We start from the raw sequence: 19,033 nt of genomic DNA on the forward strand, positions 1-19,033 counted from the left end.
AGGCGTACGTTTGATACCTAAATATTCGTATGTACCCTGTTCTAATTATCATCATCCTAGTTTCAGTTAATTTCCTATGCGCGTTATCCAGAATCTAATTATAAATATTTCGGAACGAGAATATTAGTATAGTTTTGTTATTTCATTTTTGTTGAATCTGTTTCAGTGTCCACAAGAGACACCACAAAGATGCATACACTGCCATCCCGTACACGCATCTAACACTCCTAACAATTACGTGCATCACCCTATGCAGTATTACACCCCCAGTCACTGTGCAGAAGCTCAACAACAGAATGGGACGTATACCCCACATCGGAGTTCTTATCACGGTGGTGAGTTATATCATTCAATTTTCAATTAGCATAAGTTAATGCAAATTGTGTTCGTACGCGCAATTCGTATATTATAAAGTCGGTGATAAAAATATATGAACAAGTATTGTCGTTCAGAATTGTTATCAAAAATTATTCTATTTATATCATTACAAGTTAGGATGAATCATATTTGTTGACAAGTTTGAAAGAAAAATAACATTCAAGAGTCGAGATCGATATTATTCGAAAAGTTTTTGGTGAAGTATTGTTGGTAGGAATTATATATAAGAAAATTATTATCGTAAAGGTTAATGTTGAAAGTTGGTAGTATGAATCAAGTTTACAAGGAAAACGCAGAAAATCGGATAATATGCGAAAATATACGAAGAAAAATGAAAGAATTGGAAGAGATCGTAGTAGAAAGAGTTAGGACGAAACCTTTAGAAAACTCAAAAAGAGAGAGAGAACACGCATAGCTCGTTGGTAAAAAGTAAAAGGAGCAAAAGGCTTTTCTTCCATTTTATGGTATCATTTTTCTACGTCGTATGCTAACTGCCTAGCACAATTGTCGTCGAATTCAACAACCCGTGGAATAAAACTACGAGGAATACGGAAAATCGAAACCCATCCATCCGATCGTCAAGTTTTCTCTGCGAGCTTTTATATCGAAATAGAAAACTTTTCAAGAGGTGACATTTAAAATGTTACCTTGGTCGTCGTAGTACCAAATTTTTATAAAAAAAAAAGAAAAAAAATATCTTTGATCGAAACGGAAAATATTAATGAAGGTACTTATATCACGTTCGATAAGTTTAATGGCTTAAACAGATACACACACAGAATGCAGTTTCGTTTAATCGTTAACAAAAAGAAAAAAGAAAAAGAGGGAAAAAGTTGGTTGTAGGAATAAAATCGAGTTTGAGAGAGTAGAGAAATGAAACGCAATATTATTCTGAACGGTCGAAGTTCATTGTGCGAAGAGAAAATGTTACGATGCTATTATCTCGAGTTTATAGTGAAACTTGTATAATCATAGTAAGAGAGAAAGGGAACAAGACGCGAGAAATCGTGTAATATGCGAAATACGAACACACTCCAACAGCTACTTGTTAGTTTAGATTGCAACGCTTTGCTAAACATACTTTTGTGAAAAAGAGAAATAATTCGGTTTACTGTTTACGGTGGCTGCTTTTCATTGGGAACACAAATTTCTATTGAAAGAAATAATAACAAGAATATTAACGTTTGTATTAATCCTATCATTCCATAGAAATTGTCTACCGATACGACCTTTACATGGGATCAATAAGAACGAAAGGGTTAATATCATTTAACTATTTGCACGAGTTTGAATAAATCTTCTTTGGTATACGACCTGACCGAATAATCGGGCAGAAACCATTATGGAAATTTGAATTGGTAATGGTTAAAGTATCGATAAGAAAGATCAAGGAAAGCTGTCATCCGAATCGAAAGATCACAATTCATTTTCAAAGATACTTTGTCCTGACGAGAGAAGCGTGAAATTCAATTTAATCGTCTCTAGACCTTTCGGAACGAGCTCGTCAGCAATTTTTATGCCCAGCACACTTTTGCGACACCTACTTAATGGCGGCCTCGTAATTCCTTCCACGATAATTTCATATCCAGAAGTGTCAGGATTTTTATACCAAACTCCATTTTCTACGATATATATAACCCTTTCTCTTTATTCATTCTTCCTTTCGAGACACTCAACCATTTTTTATCATCGTTAGAAAAAATTCTACATGTTCGACAAAATGATAATTCATTAGTTAATCAAAATTGCATTAATTAATATTAATAGTTCCTATCAAATTTTAATTCTTATCTTTTTCAATATTTTTACAGTATTTTTTTTTTATTTATGATATTAGAATCAAATGATAATTGTTCTCTAACGATTATTTTTTTTTTTTAAGTTAAAAAGTTTAAAATTAAATTGTCGTGGAAATTTGAATCCACGTAGGTGAAATATTTTCACTTTTCTATTTCACAATCATCGACCCGTTTTTCTGCACCTTTGCTACAACGACGCGTCACTGACTCTTCCCTCTTATTGTTAGTCCCCTTCTTCTTCTTTTTTTTTTCTCTTTTTCTTTATCTCACACACAGTTTAATAGATCGTCTCTCTTTCTCTCACCCTCACTACCTATCTTTTTTTCTCTTTATCTTCTTTCGTTTCTTTCACGAGTTAAAACTTGTTCCGTACTATTATTTTTTAAGCCGCTTTTCTCGAGATTATAATGGAACACGTGTAATTATTCGATTCAAATCTAAGTAACAATTATATCTTTTTTAAAAAAAAAAAAGAAGAGGAAAAAAAGAAAAATTAAGAAATCACGGGCATATATTACAGATGATTAAAACTCATGTCGGAATTATGAAGAAAAAGAAAAAGAAAAAAAATAACATTAATGAGAATGAAATTACAAAAAATTTTCAGTAGAAACAAAAAGTGAAAGAAATTTAGTAGATTTCATTTTACTTTATACTTAAATACGCGATTTTGACGAGTCAGTAGTACGATATCTCACTTTCCACTTTACAGTCATCTAAAGCTCTTTTCTCTTTACCTTTTACTCAAAGTACCATCGCTTTTCTGCCCTTGCACGTTATACTGTCATCTGCCTTTCATGAACACTTTGACCTAAGTCTTTCTTTCCGTGTTTCTCTTTCTTTTCCATTAAAAAATATTCACCTTTCTTTCTGACTCTTTTTTATTCTCTCAGACAAACTTACGCGCCCAACTATACATTTTCAAACGAAGAAAATTTAATTATAATATTATTAACGATGTAAACTAAAAATATGCATAATAATATAAAAAATGAATATGACGGGGGTAATAAGATTTTTAATATAACCGATAAATCCTCCCCCATAGAAATTCTTACGTTAAATACTCGACAATATCTCTTATCGATTAATCGGAAATCGATGTCCTACTGTCAATATCGAAAATGCTAGGATATATGCTCTGAAGTTAATATCACGATATTCCTTAAACTATCGTAAAACGAAAAATCCAAATTGTTAGATGCTCGAGGTAAACTTTGATGGAAAAGAAATACGTTTCTACCCCTTTTCCCTTCTCTCGCAGAGTTATCTAACAAAAAAAAACAAACAACAAAAAAATACGCACACACACACATAAAAAACGTTGAAGATAAATTATAATATTACCATAATCTACATATTTTTTTCTAATATTCTTTGAAAAATTACGAATTTTCCGAGCAAAAATGATATTACAGGTATAACCTACCGACCAATGTAAGGTTCGTAAATTTATTGAAAAAAAATAAATAAAATAAATAAAAAAAAATGATACTCGTGCAAGTTGTAGGAAAATTTTCTCTTAATAATTTTTCTTCTATCTCGTACGTATATGCTCTCGTAATATACATGAATATTGCTGAACCATGATAAAATAATTCGAAATAAGACGAGATCCTTCGATCGTTTCACGTAAAGTGTTATCGAACTCTCCCTCTCGACATCTCTCGTATTTCTTTTTTCACTTTGTATCCTTCTATCTCTCTCTTTTTCCCTCTTGTCGTCTCCAGCTGTCCGAAACACGCAAATACAGCGTTACGAAGCTGAAAGATACCCTCGGTTGAAGCTCCTTAAGAAGATACACCACCGTTTTTCCCCCTTTCCAATTCCTTCTTTTTAATACCTTGCTACTACTAGTCTCATCTTTTTCCCCCTTTTTCTTCTTCTTCTTTTTCTTCTTGTTCTTTTTCTTCTTGTTCTTTTTCTTCTTTTACTTCCTCGTCAACAACTTCTGAAAAGAAACTCTGACGATTCGTAACCATGTATAATTTGCATACGAGCTACTTTGGTAGATATTTTCCTAAGAAAGCAGACGCGCGTTTTGAGTGTACCACTTTCAACGTAATCGTGTAGGTATCTTTCTTTTTCCTTCACCCCTTCCTCCCCATTCCCTCCTTTTGAATTAATACAACGAAGATTTTGTTCTCTTTAAAAATTCGTTCTCGTAACATTTGATATTTCATTTCTTATTCAAATTGTATCCAATTACAACTGAATATATAATTGAAATAAAAATGGTTCGTTGTCATGATAATATCTGGATTTATTGTGTTAACTTGAGGATGTTTGAGAAGTACAATCGGAGGTAAAAGTGCTGAAAATTATAAATTCGTTAATATCTATGACGTTTTACAAAATGTTATGAAATAAATTAATTATGTCAATGCTAAAAAAAAAAAAAAAAAAAAATAATTTTGAATGGTAAAAGGATGGTAGAAAATTCGAAATAACTTTTTACAGTGAATAACAGTAATTACAGTAATTTGATTATTTTCAGACACTCGAATACGTTACACGGATACGGAAGAAAGTTTGGCAGGAAACGCAAATTGGGTCCTCGGTGATTTACGAAGTCTTCATCGTTGTGTTCCCGCATTGCGACGTACAGGTACAACACAGACCATAATTTCAATTCGAACATTTTCTTCCTACCACCACGGTATATAATATAGAACGGTAGGAATTTGATTTCGGATATAACGTTGAATCTTCGAACTTATGCAAATGTGTTTGTTTAACAATGTGTACCTAAACGATTCCAAAGATTAATTAAACTTAACGGCTTCGAAGACTGATTTCGAATGCGGGATCACGAACCGTTTGAAAATTCAATTCAATTTGATTATTATTTTCTTATTCTTACGATAATTCGAATAAGTTAATCATCATTTTATAAAGTCACAAATTTCTTGGTTAATGCAAGAACTTAAAAAATAATAATCAAAAAGATTTTTTGCGATATAAAATTTTCAGCAGTGCTTACATTTTAATATTTGATCTTATAAATAAGAATTAAATCTAACAGAAAACATATATATATATATTATCAAATTACTGAAACCATACCGCAAGAGAGAAAGAATAAATAAAATATTACAAATAAAACACGTTCCGCAAATAAAAATTTCGTATAACAGGTTCTTGCATCGACAAAAAATATTGCGAAATAAATAAAATGAAATAGAAGGAGCTGTTGTAAATAAGATAATCTTTACTGTCAGGCATAGACGTTGCCGGTATGCGAGCACATTTCTATCCAGAGGGTGGCTGGGGGTGGTTAGTATGTGCAGCTGGCTTTCTCGCCCTGTTGCTCACTACAGGAATGCAACTCGCCTTCGGGTTTCTTCATCTTTATGCTGCGCGCCATTTCGGCGAGTTACACATGATGGACATAGGTATGTTATTTGTTATCTTTTCGTTTAAAAAGTACAAAAAGAAATTCTAAAAAAAAATGATATGTGGTTAGAGTAGAATCCACCCTAAAATGTGATTGGCTTAAAAACAATTCTCCTACATATGTATTTCAAAAGCATATGAATGTTACACGAAGTTGCATGAAAAATCTTATCCCATTTCTTTCTAAATATTAATCAAATATATAAGAGTAATTGACATACCTTAAATGATTGTTAATTAATCGAAAGAAATTTATATTGTAGTCTAAAAATACGGAATATAAGTTCGACGTACATTCTTCCTCGAAATTCATCGTTACACTGGCACATTGTCCTCTATGAAAGTTCTTTTATTGATTGCTATTTATATGACTTTCAAAAGAACACATTCCACTTACTACGAATATTATTTTCGTTATACATATATATATATAGCCTTAGGAAAGTCATATAAACAAGAATAAATAAGAAATATGTTAACTGACTTTCCTAGAAGACAAAGTGTCAGTCTTTCGTTGGATTTCGAAGAGAACGTTACATCAATCTTAAACTCCTTGTTTTTAGACTACAATATACATTTCTTTTGAATAATAAACAATCAATTAAAGTAAATCGAACATATGATACTGTACTTCTGTAATATTTTAGATTTTTCAAACTAAAATACATTTGCATTAACGTTCCTGGCAAGTGATGATTTTTAATTTCAAATTTGCATCTAACAAAATATCAGATAGAAATTGTTTAATATCTGAATTATACTAAATAGGTATATAAGTTTTAAACAAATGTATTTTATATATATAATTCTTACTTTAATGGGTATTAAACTCAATCTGACACGAACAAACATATACACACGCAATAACTAATACAAAAATCTTCCATAATGTTGTTGTCGTCCTCTAAAAAGTTTCACTTCAAAAAAGCGAAATATATTGCAAACAATATTTATTATATTTATTTCGTACAATGCTCGGCTTATGGCTCGGGCAATGTACGAAATGGCCGGTCATTTTATTTCCGACCTATAAACCCATAAGTCATTCTTTTTTCCGACACAAGAAACACAAAAATCTTCCATAATTTCGTTCAACTCTCTCTCTCTCTCTTTCATATTGTTTCATAAAATTTTGTCGTTGCCATCCCCTAAAAGGTTTCATTGCGAAAAAGCGAAATATATTTCAAACAATACTTTTATACACGTTGAGAATACTACGATAAATTATTTTTCGTTACCGTATGCATCGACGCGAGTATTTTTGTTCATATTAAAATTGATAGACCCTTAAATAGGTCGGTGGGTGATTCATACGGGATCTTTGCATGGTCGACTCGTATATGGGTCGCTAGTAATGAAAGAGTTAAATTTTTTATATTATACTTCTTGCCAACGTAATTTTCATTTACTCGGAGATATCTCTTATGAAATATATCGAAAAAAAATATACCGCAAGAGGAAAAAATACAAGAAGACACGTAAATAACGCTCCAATAATTTTAAAATAGAATACAATGAAAGAGAGTCGAGCTTATGTTCTTTACTCTCATTAATTCTAGCGTATATACTTACTTAGTTACTTACTTTGCTACTTCGTTCATACACAAATATATGTAAGAGTATATCTGAAGATCGATAAATGGCAGAACTCGAAGAATCTGTCGTAGCGATTTATTAGGCTCGTTATCTTGATATAATACTTAACCTTTAAGCTACTAGAACAGAAAGAACATGAGAAAAAATGGAGTAAGTATATTGGGGTCAATGGCGAAAAGTACTTCGGAAAACACATGTGAACACGTAACCAATGGAGTGTTGAAGCTCTTATCGACGATATAACCCAACAAAAGCTGAAAATTATTAAACGTGTTTTTTAATTTATTGTAAAAGAAAAAACGAATTATATGGCTGGTGTTGAGAAATATTAAGAAATCATTTTTCCAAATCTAGAATTAACTGCAACTCCAAACTATTATATAATATTTCGAAACAATTAATAATACAATTATTAGTTCTTTTTTTTTAAATTTCTATTAAACTTTATTAAAGGATATAATTAATAATAATTATTTTTACTAATATTGTAACGAAGTTACATATGAATATGTCAATGAAATACCAATAAAGTAATTAACCATCTTACTAATATAAAATCGTTTAAATTACTGATTGAATTTCGATATATCCAAATTTCAATAGCAACTCAAGTCAACTGATTAATATTCCATCCCTCGAGGAAGAGTAATCTTCTTGGCATCGTAAAGCGCGATACGAGTTACAAATTTAACGGATTTATTAATACACGATACTCCTAATCGATTTACATCGAATATCATTTAAACAAATAGGTACTAAAATTATCTCCAAATATACAAATTGAATTCGTCTTGTCTTCCGGTGTGCCGTGTCTAGTTTCGCATCGAAATATCGTTCATTTAAAATAAAAATAATAAGAATTTATAGTAACGAAAACGATTCTCTTTCTCTTTTTATTGATCTGTAACAATTTTATCCAACTATCTTTCAAGCATACGCGAAACGGCGGCAGAGGGCAAAAGTTGTCGAACTTCTTACCGAATCTTGAGGAAGTGAAACTCCGCGGAAGAAAATAAGTTTCCATTCTCGAGGATCGGAAAAACACATTTTCTAAATCCCGTTGCGCAGCTAGCACCATCTCTCTCTCTCTCTCTCTCATAGACACAGACACAAATTCATATAAACCTTCTTCTTCTTCTTCTTCGTCGTTGTCGTCGTCGTCGTCTATTCGTTTTCTTCCTCGAGGGAACGAGGAAGAATTTTCTAGCCATTCGCGGGGATCCATTTCATGCACACTTTCGACAGGGTTTAATCTTCAACTAGGAAATTCCCCGAGATAATCCACCAAATACGATCGTTTCCTAACACAGAAAAAGAGAGAGATCAATAGATCGATAGACGAATAGCGAAAGATAGAAATAAAAAGGGGGGGTGGGGTGGATGGGGTGAAGGGAGGTCGGCTTGAGGGGGAAACTGGGATGGCAAGAGTTATCTCAGAGAAAAATCACAAATACGTATCGAAGTAAGGTGACGACGAGTTTTGCGAACGCACTTTAATCTCGTCCCATCGGGATTCCCATCAAAAACTTTTTCCCACGGTAAGAATTTTCTCCTCTCTAACACACGTCATTTATTCGTTATTTCTCTTTCTATTCAAGGACATTAATTCTCAACTACACGAACTATCCTTTTCCTTATTCTAAATCCTCCTCTGACAAAATATACATCAGACTTTACTCCTTAAAGTCTAATTATGTATTCGCTTTGATCAAAGTAGACACTGGAATTACGACTACAAAGTACGAAGTTTTAATCTAAAGAGAGAGAGAGAGAGAGAGAAAGAGATTAGGAAGTTCGAATGGTCGTCTAGGAAGAACTAATCTTCATAAAACATAACAATGTTTTAATATATATTCAATATTTATAACAATATAATATATAATACACAATTAAATCCTAATTTTTTATTATAATGATTATTATTGCAAGATATTATTTGTAATCCTACTTAGAAGATATAGACTAACGTAATTCGATTAACTTTCTCTTATTGTTAATAGAATTTTGTTGATTAATATATTAAAATGTTACAAATCTTTGTTCTTTAATTTTACAATTAGATCAGTCAACTCACGACTATCTTCCATTTCATTCTTACTCCTAATGTGTATATCATACTTCTCATACAAATTTACAAATGCATCTCGGAACATTGATCGACGCATCTCATACACAAGCACACACACACACACACGACTAACTAACTCTAGATCCTTCCATATCCTCGTTCAATTGTTGATCAACTTATTTCATCGCGTACGTATGTACACACACACACACACAACTGTATAACGTTACTAGGGCCTTCCATCCAACATTATTTAAATAAATTGTATATTATAATTAATATTAAAACAAAATTGAATAATATCGTTTCATATAAATTTGTAATCGTCATATTGTGCGAAATAATATGGATCGCTCATAACGATTTATTTAACAAAACATTAAATATACATGTAATACGAAATATTGATCAAATTAATAGTAAAAGGGGAATAAAAATATGATCGTTATGTAGGAATGATTTGTGGAATGATTTGGATTAAAAGAGACATGTGATCCTGGAGGATAGAATGTTAGGAATTCTGTCCTCGGAGTTGTCCCCTCAGGGAGGACTGAATCATCGACTAGTATTTACTGTTCGAGTGAACACACCTACGTATGTATATATCAACCGCATCCTAGGTAATCTCTGAATGTAGACCAACGTAGTACGACATACACTATCTAATGACATATACGAGCGCAACCGGCATTGACCGCAGTAGTCTCTCCTCTTCTTCTCTCTCTCTCTCAAACATACACACACACATATACTCTCTTCATCCACCAATAGCACACCCGTACAGAAGTTTCCGTCTATGAAGAAGATACGGATTTATGGACCGCACGCAAAGTATCATCAATTTTTTCTTTCTTAACTTCAGATCAAAGCTCTACTTAGTTTCCATCAAATACTATCCAAAATTTCGATTTATTTATTGTGTTCTTAATATTTTCAATAATTTCAACCGATATTCCTAATAATATTTCAATCAAATTTTGAAGCCATAAAAAGTGATCCTACGTGTGTGTGTATTCAAGATTCAGTTAGCTATCAAAAAGTTTCATTCATATTGCGATCACGTAGGAGTATTCCTGTGACGATCTTCAGGATTACTAGAATAAGACAAGCAAATGTTAAAACCTAACGTTTTTCCTCTCTCTCTCTCTCTCTCTCTCTCTCTCTCTCTCTCTTTCTCTCTTGCTCTCTCTCTCTTTCCTTTCTTTTATTTTCGTTTAAACGTCTACAGAAAAATATATATCACTTTTCTTGAGCAAAGCTGCAGCATTGCCCCGAGGACTCTGGGGAAACACAAGAAAGGAAAAGAGAAAGAAAAAGAAACAATATCTAACCTTTCTTTTTCCGCACGAACTGTAGCATAAGAGATTTATTCTTTCATTCTTTAACAAAAGTTGATATTCATTTGACGTTACATTCGATATTTATATATTTATTTGGAAACAAACTGACGTATACTATAAATGAAATAATCTTCATGATATGAAGAACAAATAAAAATATAATTCAATTAAATGAAATCAGAAAATATGATGAGTCGAAATATTTAACTTGAGGGTTCGTCTTCATTTATATATGATTTGATTACGTATGTAGTTAGATACGGTCAAATTTCTCTTTCTACATTTCCCTCCCCCTGCAGACCCATTCTCGACCACCTGTCCCCTTTTCGACTATACTGTACGTTCCTTTGCATCGTGCCTAATGTGACAATGCGGTCGCTCGGCATCATTGTACACGAAGTATGGGCAAGTAAGTCGAGACAATACACAGTGCTCGCATAGCAGACAGTAATGACGTTATATGTAAAGTTGGCCCATGGAATATATCGTTCTCTCAACAATGAAAGACACGCACACATATACACATACAGAGAAAGAGAGAGAGAGGGAGAATATAATTTGCTGGGTCTGTTTATTGTTAGTACGTTTCAGCATCCCTGATTCGCATTCGCGTATACGACGTTACGAAATATGTTGGAAGCTGAATCATTTAGTTTGAACTAAATCGGATGGAGCTTTATCATTATTCTAATTAATCGTATTACATTATTGTCCGTTATCGTGAAATTGATTTTCATTGTCTCCCTTTCTTCCATCATCAACGTTAATATAAATGAAATATTTAAAATCAGAATGATGATATAGAAAAAAATTGGTATTCTACTATCGAAGAATTTCTATTCGCGATGATCTCATAAATCTTTTTCAATGTGATTTCCTAAAGCTCGAGTACGCCTAACGTTGTTCGTATCCGCGTGTAAGCATGAGAAATGGTAAGGTAAGAAAAGCCCGAAGCTTTGGGGATTTTTTTGTTCATTTCTGATATACTGCAAGCCTGTGATTCAGTAGTCGATGGTAGTGCGGTGCAGCACGTAAGAGACCGCAAAGCCTTATTTGAGAGGATTCCTGGTCGAGATAGACCTAGTTTCGCTAAAGTTACTATGCTTCTTCGTTCATCAAAGTTGGATGTTGAATAGAACGAAAATCGTGGAAAATCATTTGCTTCGAAACTTATGTTGGAGAGAATATGAAACGATAAAAAAGGAAGGAAACGAAAAAGGAAAGAAAAATTGACGGCGATAGGGAAAACGCGTATTATGTCATAGAATTTTCTAATATTAGAAGGCCAAGGTCTCGAGGTTAATTATGTAATGCGTTATAAACGCGTATACCTACGCGGGATCGATCCTTTCTTTGGTACGACAGTTATCGGACTGCTCATTCAAGCTGTTTTTAAAAAGGTTACGAGAGCGGAAATAACCGACCTATCCAACGATAGATTTCATTATTTAATAATAAAAATAACAATATGAAATGTTTTATTTTGAGTAAATAGTGGTTAACCCTTTAATTAGTGTCCGTGTTACTAAAAAGCCTGTACGAACAACGGACCCATATAAAAGAGTCAGTAATATTTATATGAAATATTAGAAAATTATTCTTCAATGGTCGTTCGTGAAATTTTTAAAAGATATTATTCTCTCTCTTATTCTCTCTATTTCAGATCGACGATGAACGTCTACCGAACGACTGCTTTTATCGATAATAAAAACACACTTACACTCGCGCACACATATACACACTAAGGGGACGAAAATCTAGGAAGTCAGAAATGCCTAGGGTCCCTATGTCTTTCAAAATATTCTCGCGAAATAAAAGCACGAATGATATAAGATAGACGATAAAAGAGACCCGCGGCTTCGGATTTACTTTGAAAGAAATCTATATACGTATACGTTAACGTTACTACTACTACTACTACTATTAATAGTACTGTTACTATTACTTCTTCTACTACTACTACTAACCCTTTTCGAAAGAAACAAGAACAAAGACTTTGTTCTTTCGTCTGACGGTTTTGACGATAGAATTCTTCGACGTTTCTAGAAATACTTGGACTCATTTTCTTCTTCTTTTTTCTTGTTTTTTTTTTTTGTTTTTTTTTTCATTTTTGTTATTTATATCTCTAGATATTCATCCTCGTCAATGAATCTTCTAGATAGGAGAGAAAACTTTATTCTCATTTACAACGAACCTTTGATAATATTTTGTTTTATGTTTGTTATTTGATTTTTTTTTATATTTCGAGTAAATGTTTCGTAGTGTAAACTGTTCGATAAAATATCTCACAATCTTCGTGGAGTCAGGCGAATTGATTTCAGTCTTGTAAAATATTTCTTTTGACGAGTAACGCGTTAGCAAAGAGGCTTTACTCACAAACTTACTATATTCGCATCGAAGACGATTGAAAAGTGCCACTTGGGAAATATACTCGCTTCATACTTCATCGAACAGTCCTCTGTTTCTTTCTCTCTCTCTCCCTCTCTTTATTTCTTTCTTTATCTCTTTTTCTCTCTCTCTCTCTCTCTCTTTCTGTCTGTCTCTCGTACTCTTTGATCAAATCCAAGTTTAGTAAATACTTTGAAAATACTTCGAAAAGATTCTAGGAAAAGGATCGTTAGAACGTTCAAAACTCTGCAAAAGTATTCGTTAAAAGTTTTTCTGACGACCAACGTTTTTAAATTACCTATATTTTTATCATATACGAACGAGGACAAATATTTCTATCAAGTCTAAGTATTCAAATCATCTAGATCATCTAGAAAATTTTAGTCTATCATATTATTCAAGGTTTCTATAAAAAATTGTTTATAACAAATTATTAATAAATTATTAACAATACGTTGAACAAATAGAGAACGCCTCTACCCGTTACATATTTTCCCGCGTCTAAATGGAACACGTAATAATTAGAAGAAATTATTTATATTTAATAAAAATATTAAGTCAATTTTATTAGTTAACTATTTAATTAATGTATGCACTTTTATTATTTAATTTCAATTTTTGAATTTTATTTTGGTAAAAACAAATTAATTTAGAGTTCGTAAGAATTTTTTTTATTAATTGTTGATAACAAATTGTTAGTTAATTATTAACAATAAGATTAATTAATAGTGAACATTTTACTCTATAAAATGATTTATCAATCAAATTGTTACGATTTTTAGTTCCGGAAATATTTCTATTTAAATGGGAGACGTTTACGTTGATCCAATGACCTACATAATTTCATTCAATCGGGTTAATGACTCACTGACCTACATAAATTCTGAGAATTTACGCACCCTTACTACTACTACTACTACTACTACTACTAATACGATCGTCTGATCGTAGTAAATAATGAATGAGAATCTTTCCATGGCAATATCTCCTGAACGGAAGACCATACAAACTTGTACGATGCACCATTTTAAAGGGCAGATTTTTATCTAACTTTTAAAAGTATTGTTAACAATAATTAAACAACTTGTTATACATAATTTATACAAAGAAATTCATACATGAATTTTAAATTAACCTCATTTTACGAAAATAATTTTAAATTACAATTAATTTTTGCAATTATATAATAAACCAAAAAACAATTATTGTTTTATCAATGAAAAATATTTTCTTTCTAGATTTTAAATAGTCACATTTTCCATTCATATAGTCTCTGGAATCAAAAATCGTAGAAATTCGAAAAGAATATACGAATTTAGCGTAGAGAACGAGTTAACAAATGATATAAAATAAAAATAACGGACACTTACACTATGAAAATCAAAATAATTACTTTACCCTAGAAGTGACAATTTGATAGATTACATTTCTATCTGTCGAAGCAGCAACAAATGTCTTGAGTTTAGGTATTGCAGGTGCATAGGTATTAAGCAGACGCGTTATAGGATATTACAAAACCTAAATCTACGTTGATAAGTTTACACCGCAAACACGTCCCGCGACAACAGAACTTTCATCCTAGTTAATTGATCCCCTTTTATCTCTCTATCTCTAGATACATCCCCATCTTGTTGAAAGATAATACACATTGAGATAGACAAAGATAGTGATGGCGATAATGACTTTCGCAAACGCAAATAATCGATTCTAACTCGTCGACTAACGAGCACCACCGACGTGTGAATTATCATAACGCGAACGTCGATTTGTATCCTACCTACGAATCATTATGGTAGCAGGATTCATGAGGGTTTTCGATATGTCGAGTTAATTGCACGTACAAATTGGCGTACATCATTATGCTCCTATACCATTAGATGAATCGTAATTTAATCTGCGCACATGCTAGCTTCAATTTTTTTCGTTCTTTTTCTCCTTAACCAGACCTTTTTATTTCCTTTTTGGTTTTTTTTTTTTTTACACAAATCAAATAAATTCGTTTCCGTTAAGATAAATTAATAAAAAAAAACAGAGAGAGAAGAAAAAATTATTTTTATTCTTAAAGAGAACAAAAGGGAAAAATATTTGTTAAAAGATCATCTACAATTTTTGATAGATTCGTTTAAACTGAATGTCTTTTTGTTGATCGACTGAAAAAGAAAATTGTAAAAAGTAATGGGAAACGTTAGGTAAGCTTGAAACTTGTAGTTTAGAAGCGTTTCACGAGAACCGTCACTGTTAGAACGATATATTACGAAAATCATCTCGGCTACCACATCTGACAGAGTAATATCTAACATAGAGGAACCAGACACAGAGATAGAGACAGAGAGAGAGAGAGAGGGAGAGAGAGAGAATTCACCCTTTAGTAGGAACGTCTTAGTCCTTTCCCGGAATTGCATCCTAGGATCGATGTTAAATTATTGCTGTCGCGAAAATGATCTACGTTCCAATTCTATCCGTACAATTAGTCGACTCTGAGTTAAATTAGTATAACCCATCATCGATCTTGTAACTTTGAATCATTCTTATAAGAACTTTGATACAAACGTGTTAGTAAATAAATAAAAAAAATAATAAGACGATTGAAAAAATTACAAAGGATGATAAAAATAACATTGATGATCTAACAAAATTGATTACTTTTGTAGAAAATAAGTCGGTTAGAGAAAATGGAGTAAATAAAAATGTTTACTTTGCCCTCGAAGGACGGATAATCTGGATGGAAAGACGGTTTAATTGAAAAAACACCATCGTTATTTTCCCTAACGATCTTCCGAACGGTTTTGCACGCCTTTATAAAGTGACTCGCTTAGAAAGAAAATTCTATAGCCCGGGAGCGTTAGTTTCGACTTCGGTAAGTCGACGAATTAATTCTGTCCTTTGGGATTACACATTGGCACGAAAATCCCTATCGACTGTTTCGATAACTCGAATAATCCCTTCCGTGCAGTCCTAAATATCATTTTCGTTTATAACTTTGAAATATTTTTTAAGATTAATTCAATTAATACTAATATAATAATATTCATCTCGTTTCCTTGTTTTCAAAAATATAATTAATAATTAGCCACGAAAACACATTGACGAATATAACGAGACAAACTTTCGACCGAAATCATTTAACGTTTCGCATTAACCGAATATCTAATTGTTAAGAAAATTCTCGACAAATTGTCTCAAACTTAAAATAATGAATCAATAATTAGCATAATGAGAGAGAGTAAGAGTTACTACACCCTGAGGGACAATAACTCTATCGTGAAACAAAAGATAAGTCGGAGCACATTAACTGAAAGTTCTTAATTAATTTCGAGAAAATCCTCTCGAGTGATTTCATTAACTTAACGATGGTATGCAACAGCGTTTAACGATCAACAATAGATTACTATAGTCGTAATCCGTTAAAAAGGAAACGATTAATTTCAATGAAAATTTGATAAATTGTATGGGGTTAGTAAAGATTGCACGGAGAAGTAAGAATCGAATCGCCAAAGTGTAATCCGAAAGTAGAAGCTAACGAAGAACTTGCAAAGTAGTAAATCTCGTTCCGGTTCGAAAGCTTTCTAGGATACGTTTGCCGACGAGGTGTCCGTGCGCGCGCGTGTGTGTGTGTATGTGTGTTATGTGTATGTGTACCACCCACTGCAGGACGAATATAACCTGCTCGGATGAATATTCACGGACCGTAAAAAAATTTACCATTAAATTTAATATAAGCTGATGTATGTGTGTATATACGTACGTACATATGTATATACGTAGCAGACATGGGAAAGGCATTTTTTAAAGCTGCTCATGCAACTTCTTTTCCCAATCCCCGTTTCTTTCTTTTTTTGTTTTGTTTCTTTATTTCCTTTAACGTCAAATATGATCTTGTTACACAAAATGATTAATAACATGAAAGCTTTCATCTGATTTTACCGTTATTTAAACTCTTCAGATATTTATTTCCGATTCGAATGAGAATATTCTTGTAATTACTGATTCTATTTATAACTCATGAGAATATTAGCTATCAAACAGACTATACTAAGACTTTTAATAAAAGGAAATAAGAGAAAGAGAGAGAGAGAGAGATATTTGTGTATAATTGATTTAAAATACGAAAGGAGAGATAATAAGAGAAATGGAAATTGTTAAATTCGTCGGAGTAGCTGCGCGCATGCTGATCAATTATACAACATTTCATTTGGTTTGTATGAAAATATTTTAGGAAAGTTTAAAAAAGAAATGAAAAATATACGCGCGCGCATCTTCTTTCTATATTAATAATATAGATAGAAATTTTTAAATACCTTTGAACATTCGTGAAATCTCTCTTTTATAAATTACAAATAAAAATTTTTGCCCTCTATGACGTCATATTTTAAAAAAAGAAAAGAAAAAACTATACCGTACTAACAATAATAATAGTAAATATAATATATATATTATATTTATATAATATATAAATATTATTATTATAATAATCGAATATGTAATTTCTTTTATGGCAGAATGACGTTTATAATCGAGAAATAAGAAAAAAAATAACATTGCAAATTTGAACAGGATGACAGATTCGAGTGGACGTTTAGTATATCGTAAGGTATTTGAGAATGTTAGCAGAGGCTAAAAACGTCCAAGGCTTTAAATTATTCGCGTTCGATCGTTTCCCCTAGTCGTTACCTGTTGAAGTCACCCATAGACATCGAGACTAAAGTCTCTCGAGTCGGGCTCTTAAGTCATGATGCGATGGACAATGCATATTCATCTAACCCTTCCACCCTCTTTCTCCCCCACCCCCACCTTTCCCTCTTCTTCTTTTTCTTCTTATTCACTTTTATCGATCGGTCCTCCTCCAAACATCACGCCAATTGAAAGGAATTTCTCTCGACGAGAGAACACCATTCGATGTTTCCGCTTGAAACGAGAATAACCTAATGTAAGTGAAAATATCCCGAGGAGTTAAACAAAAATTCTAAGGATTCCTCTGTTTAACTCTGACGCAACCTAAATTTATCTTTCCCCAATCTTGAAATAATAAAACACGATTGTATAATTTAGTTACTTTTCTTTTTTTATTTCTTTCCTCTTCTTTTGTTCCTTTTTTTAATTATTTTTCTTTTCGTTTCGTCGCAGTAGAAAAAATTTCAATGCTACCTTCTGCTGGGGTTGAAAAAAAAAAAGAAAGAAAGGGCAAAAACAAAAAAACATGAGAAAAAATAAGGGAAGAAAAGGGGAGGCAAAAAAAAAGGGAGGAAACTTTGGAAACGTTTTAACGTGAACATAGGAAAACTTTCGAAACGTGATTTCAGAGACCGTTACATCGTCAACTCTTTCCAACCATACGCAGGAAGCTTTTAGCAAATGTAATCACAGAAGGACGTTAGGTAGTAACAAAAGCACGCAACGGGGAACGATGAAAGAAACAAATCTGATATGATTGTAGAAATGCGTGGAATAGGAGGTAAAAAAACACCCAGTTCCATCGACCCCAGAGCAACCATTCGGATATCGTTTCGTCAAATACGATTTTTAAAGAGTTCTAATGAAAAATAAAAAATGAAACAAAAAAAAAGGGGGCAAGATTACGAGACGAGACGACGGTCTCCGGTCCAATAGTTTGGCAGGAAAAACCAACCGTAGGCTTCGTCTAATGCTACACACACACACACATGCACACACATACATATGCCTACTATACATCACGGAGAAAAAAAAACGAAAGAAAGAAAGAAAGAAAGAGATAGCCGAGACCATTCGCCGTTTTCTTCGTTTTTTCCATCTTTTATTTTGACGTCCGACCTGGGGGCGATTTCTCTGACAGGAGCTGTTGCTCCACATTTCACTCGAAAACCAGGCAGAATTTTCTATCTCCGTCCGTTCCTCCCTTCCTCCCACCCTCTCCCACTCACTCTCTTTACTCGTCATTTCTATTCTCTCTCTCTCTCTCTTCATACCGCGATTTCGCGAAGCGAAGTTATCTCACTCTGCGCACCAATCGATGCCTTTTTACGATATTCCCCGTTCTCCATCTCTCTCTCTCTCTCTCTCTCTCTCTCTCTCTCTCTCTCTCTCTCTCT

General features: G+C 32.7%; 1 protein-coding gene across 2 annotated transcripts in view; it reads left to right on the top strand.

The window, feature by feature from the left end:
- Nucleotides 1-19,033, top strand: part of LOC106784628 (monocarboxylate transporter 10-like) — a 117,755-nt gene that overhangs the window by 78,294 nt on the left and 20,428 nt on the right. For both annotated transcript variants that reach the window (XM_014744379.1, XM_014744380.1), the window contains exons 3-5: nt 167-335; nt 4,675-4,785; nt 5,399-5,572. In XM_014744379.1, coding sequence (XP_014599865.1) covers nt 167-335; nt 4,675-4,785; nt 5,399-5,572 — 454 coding nt within the window. The remainder of the gene's footprint in view (nt 1-166; nt 336-4,674; nt 4,786-5,398; nt 5,573-19,033) is intronic.

The sequence above is a fragment of the Polistes canadensis genome, unplaced genomic scaffold, assembly GCF_001313835.1.
Source record: "Polistes canadensis isolate GaletaPanama2010 unplaced genomic scaffold, ASM131383v1 scaffold_38, whole genome shotgun sequence".
Taxonomy (NCBI): Eukaryota; Metazoa; Arthropoda; class Insecta; order Hymenoptera; family Vespidae; genus Polistes; species Polistes canadensis.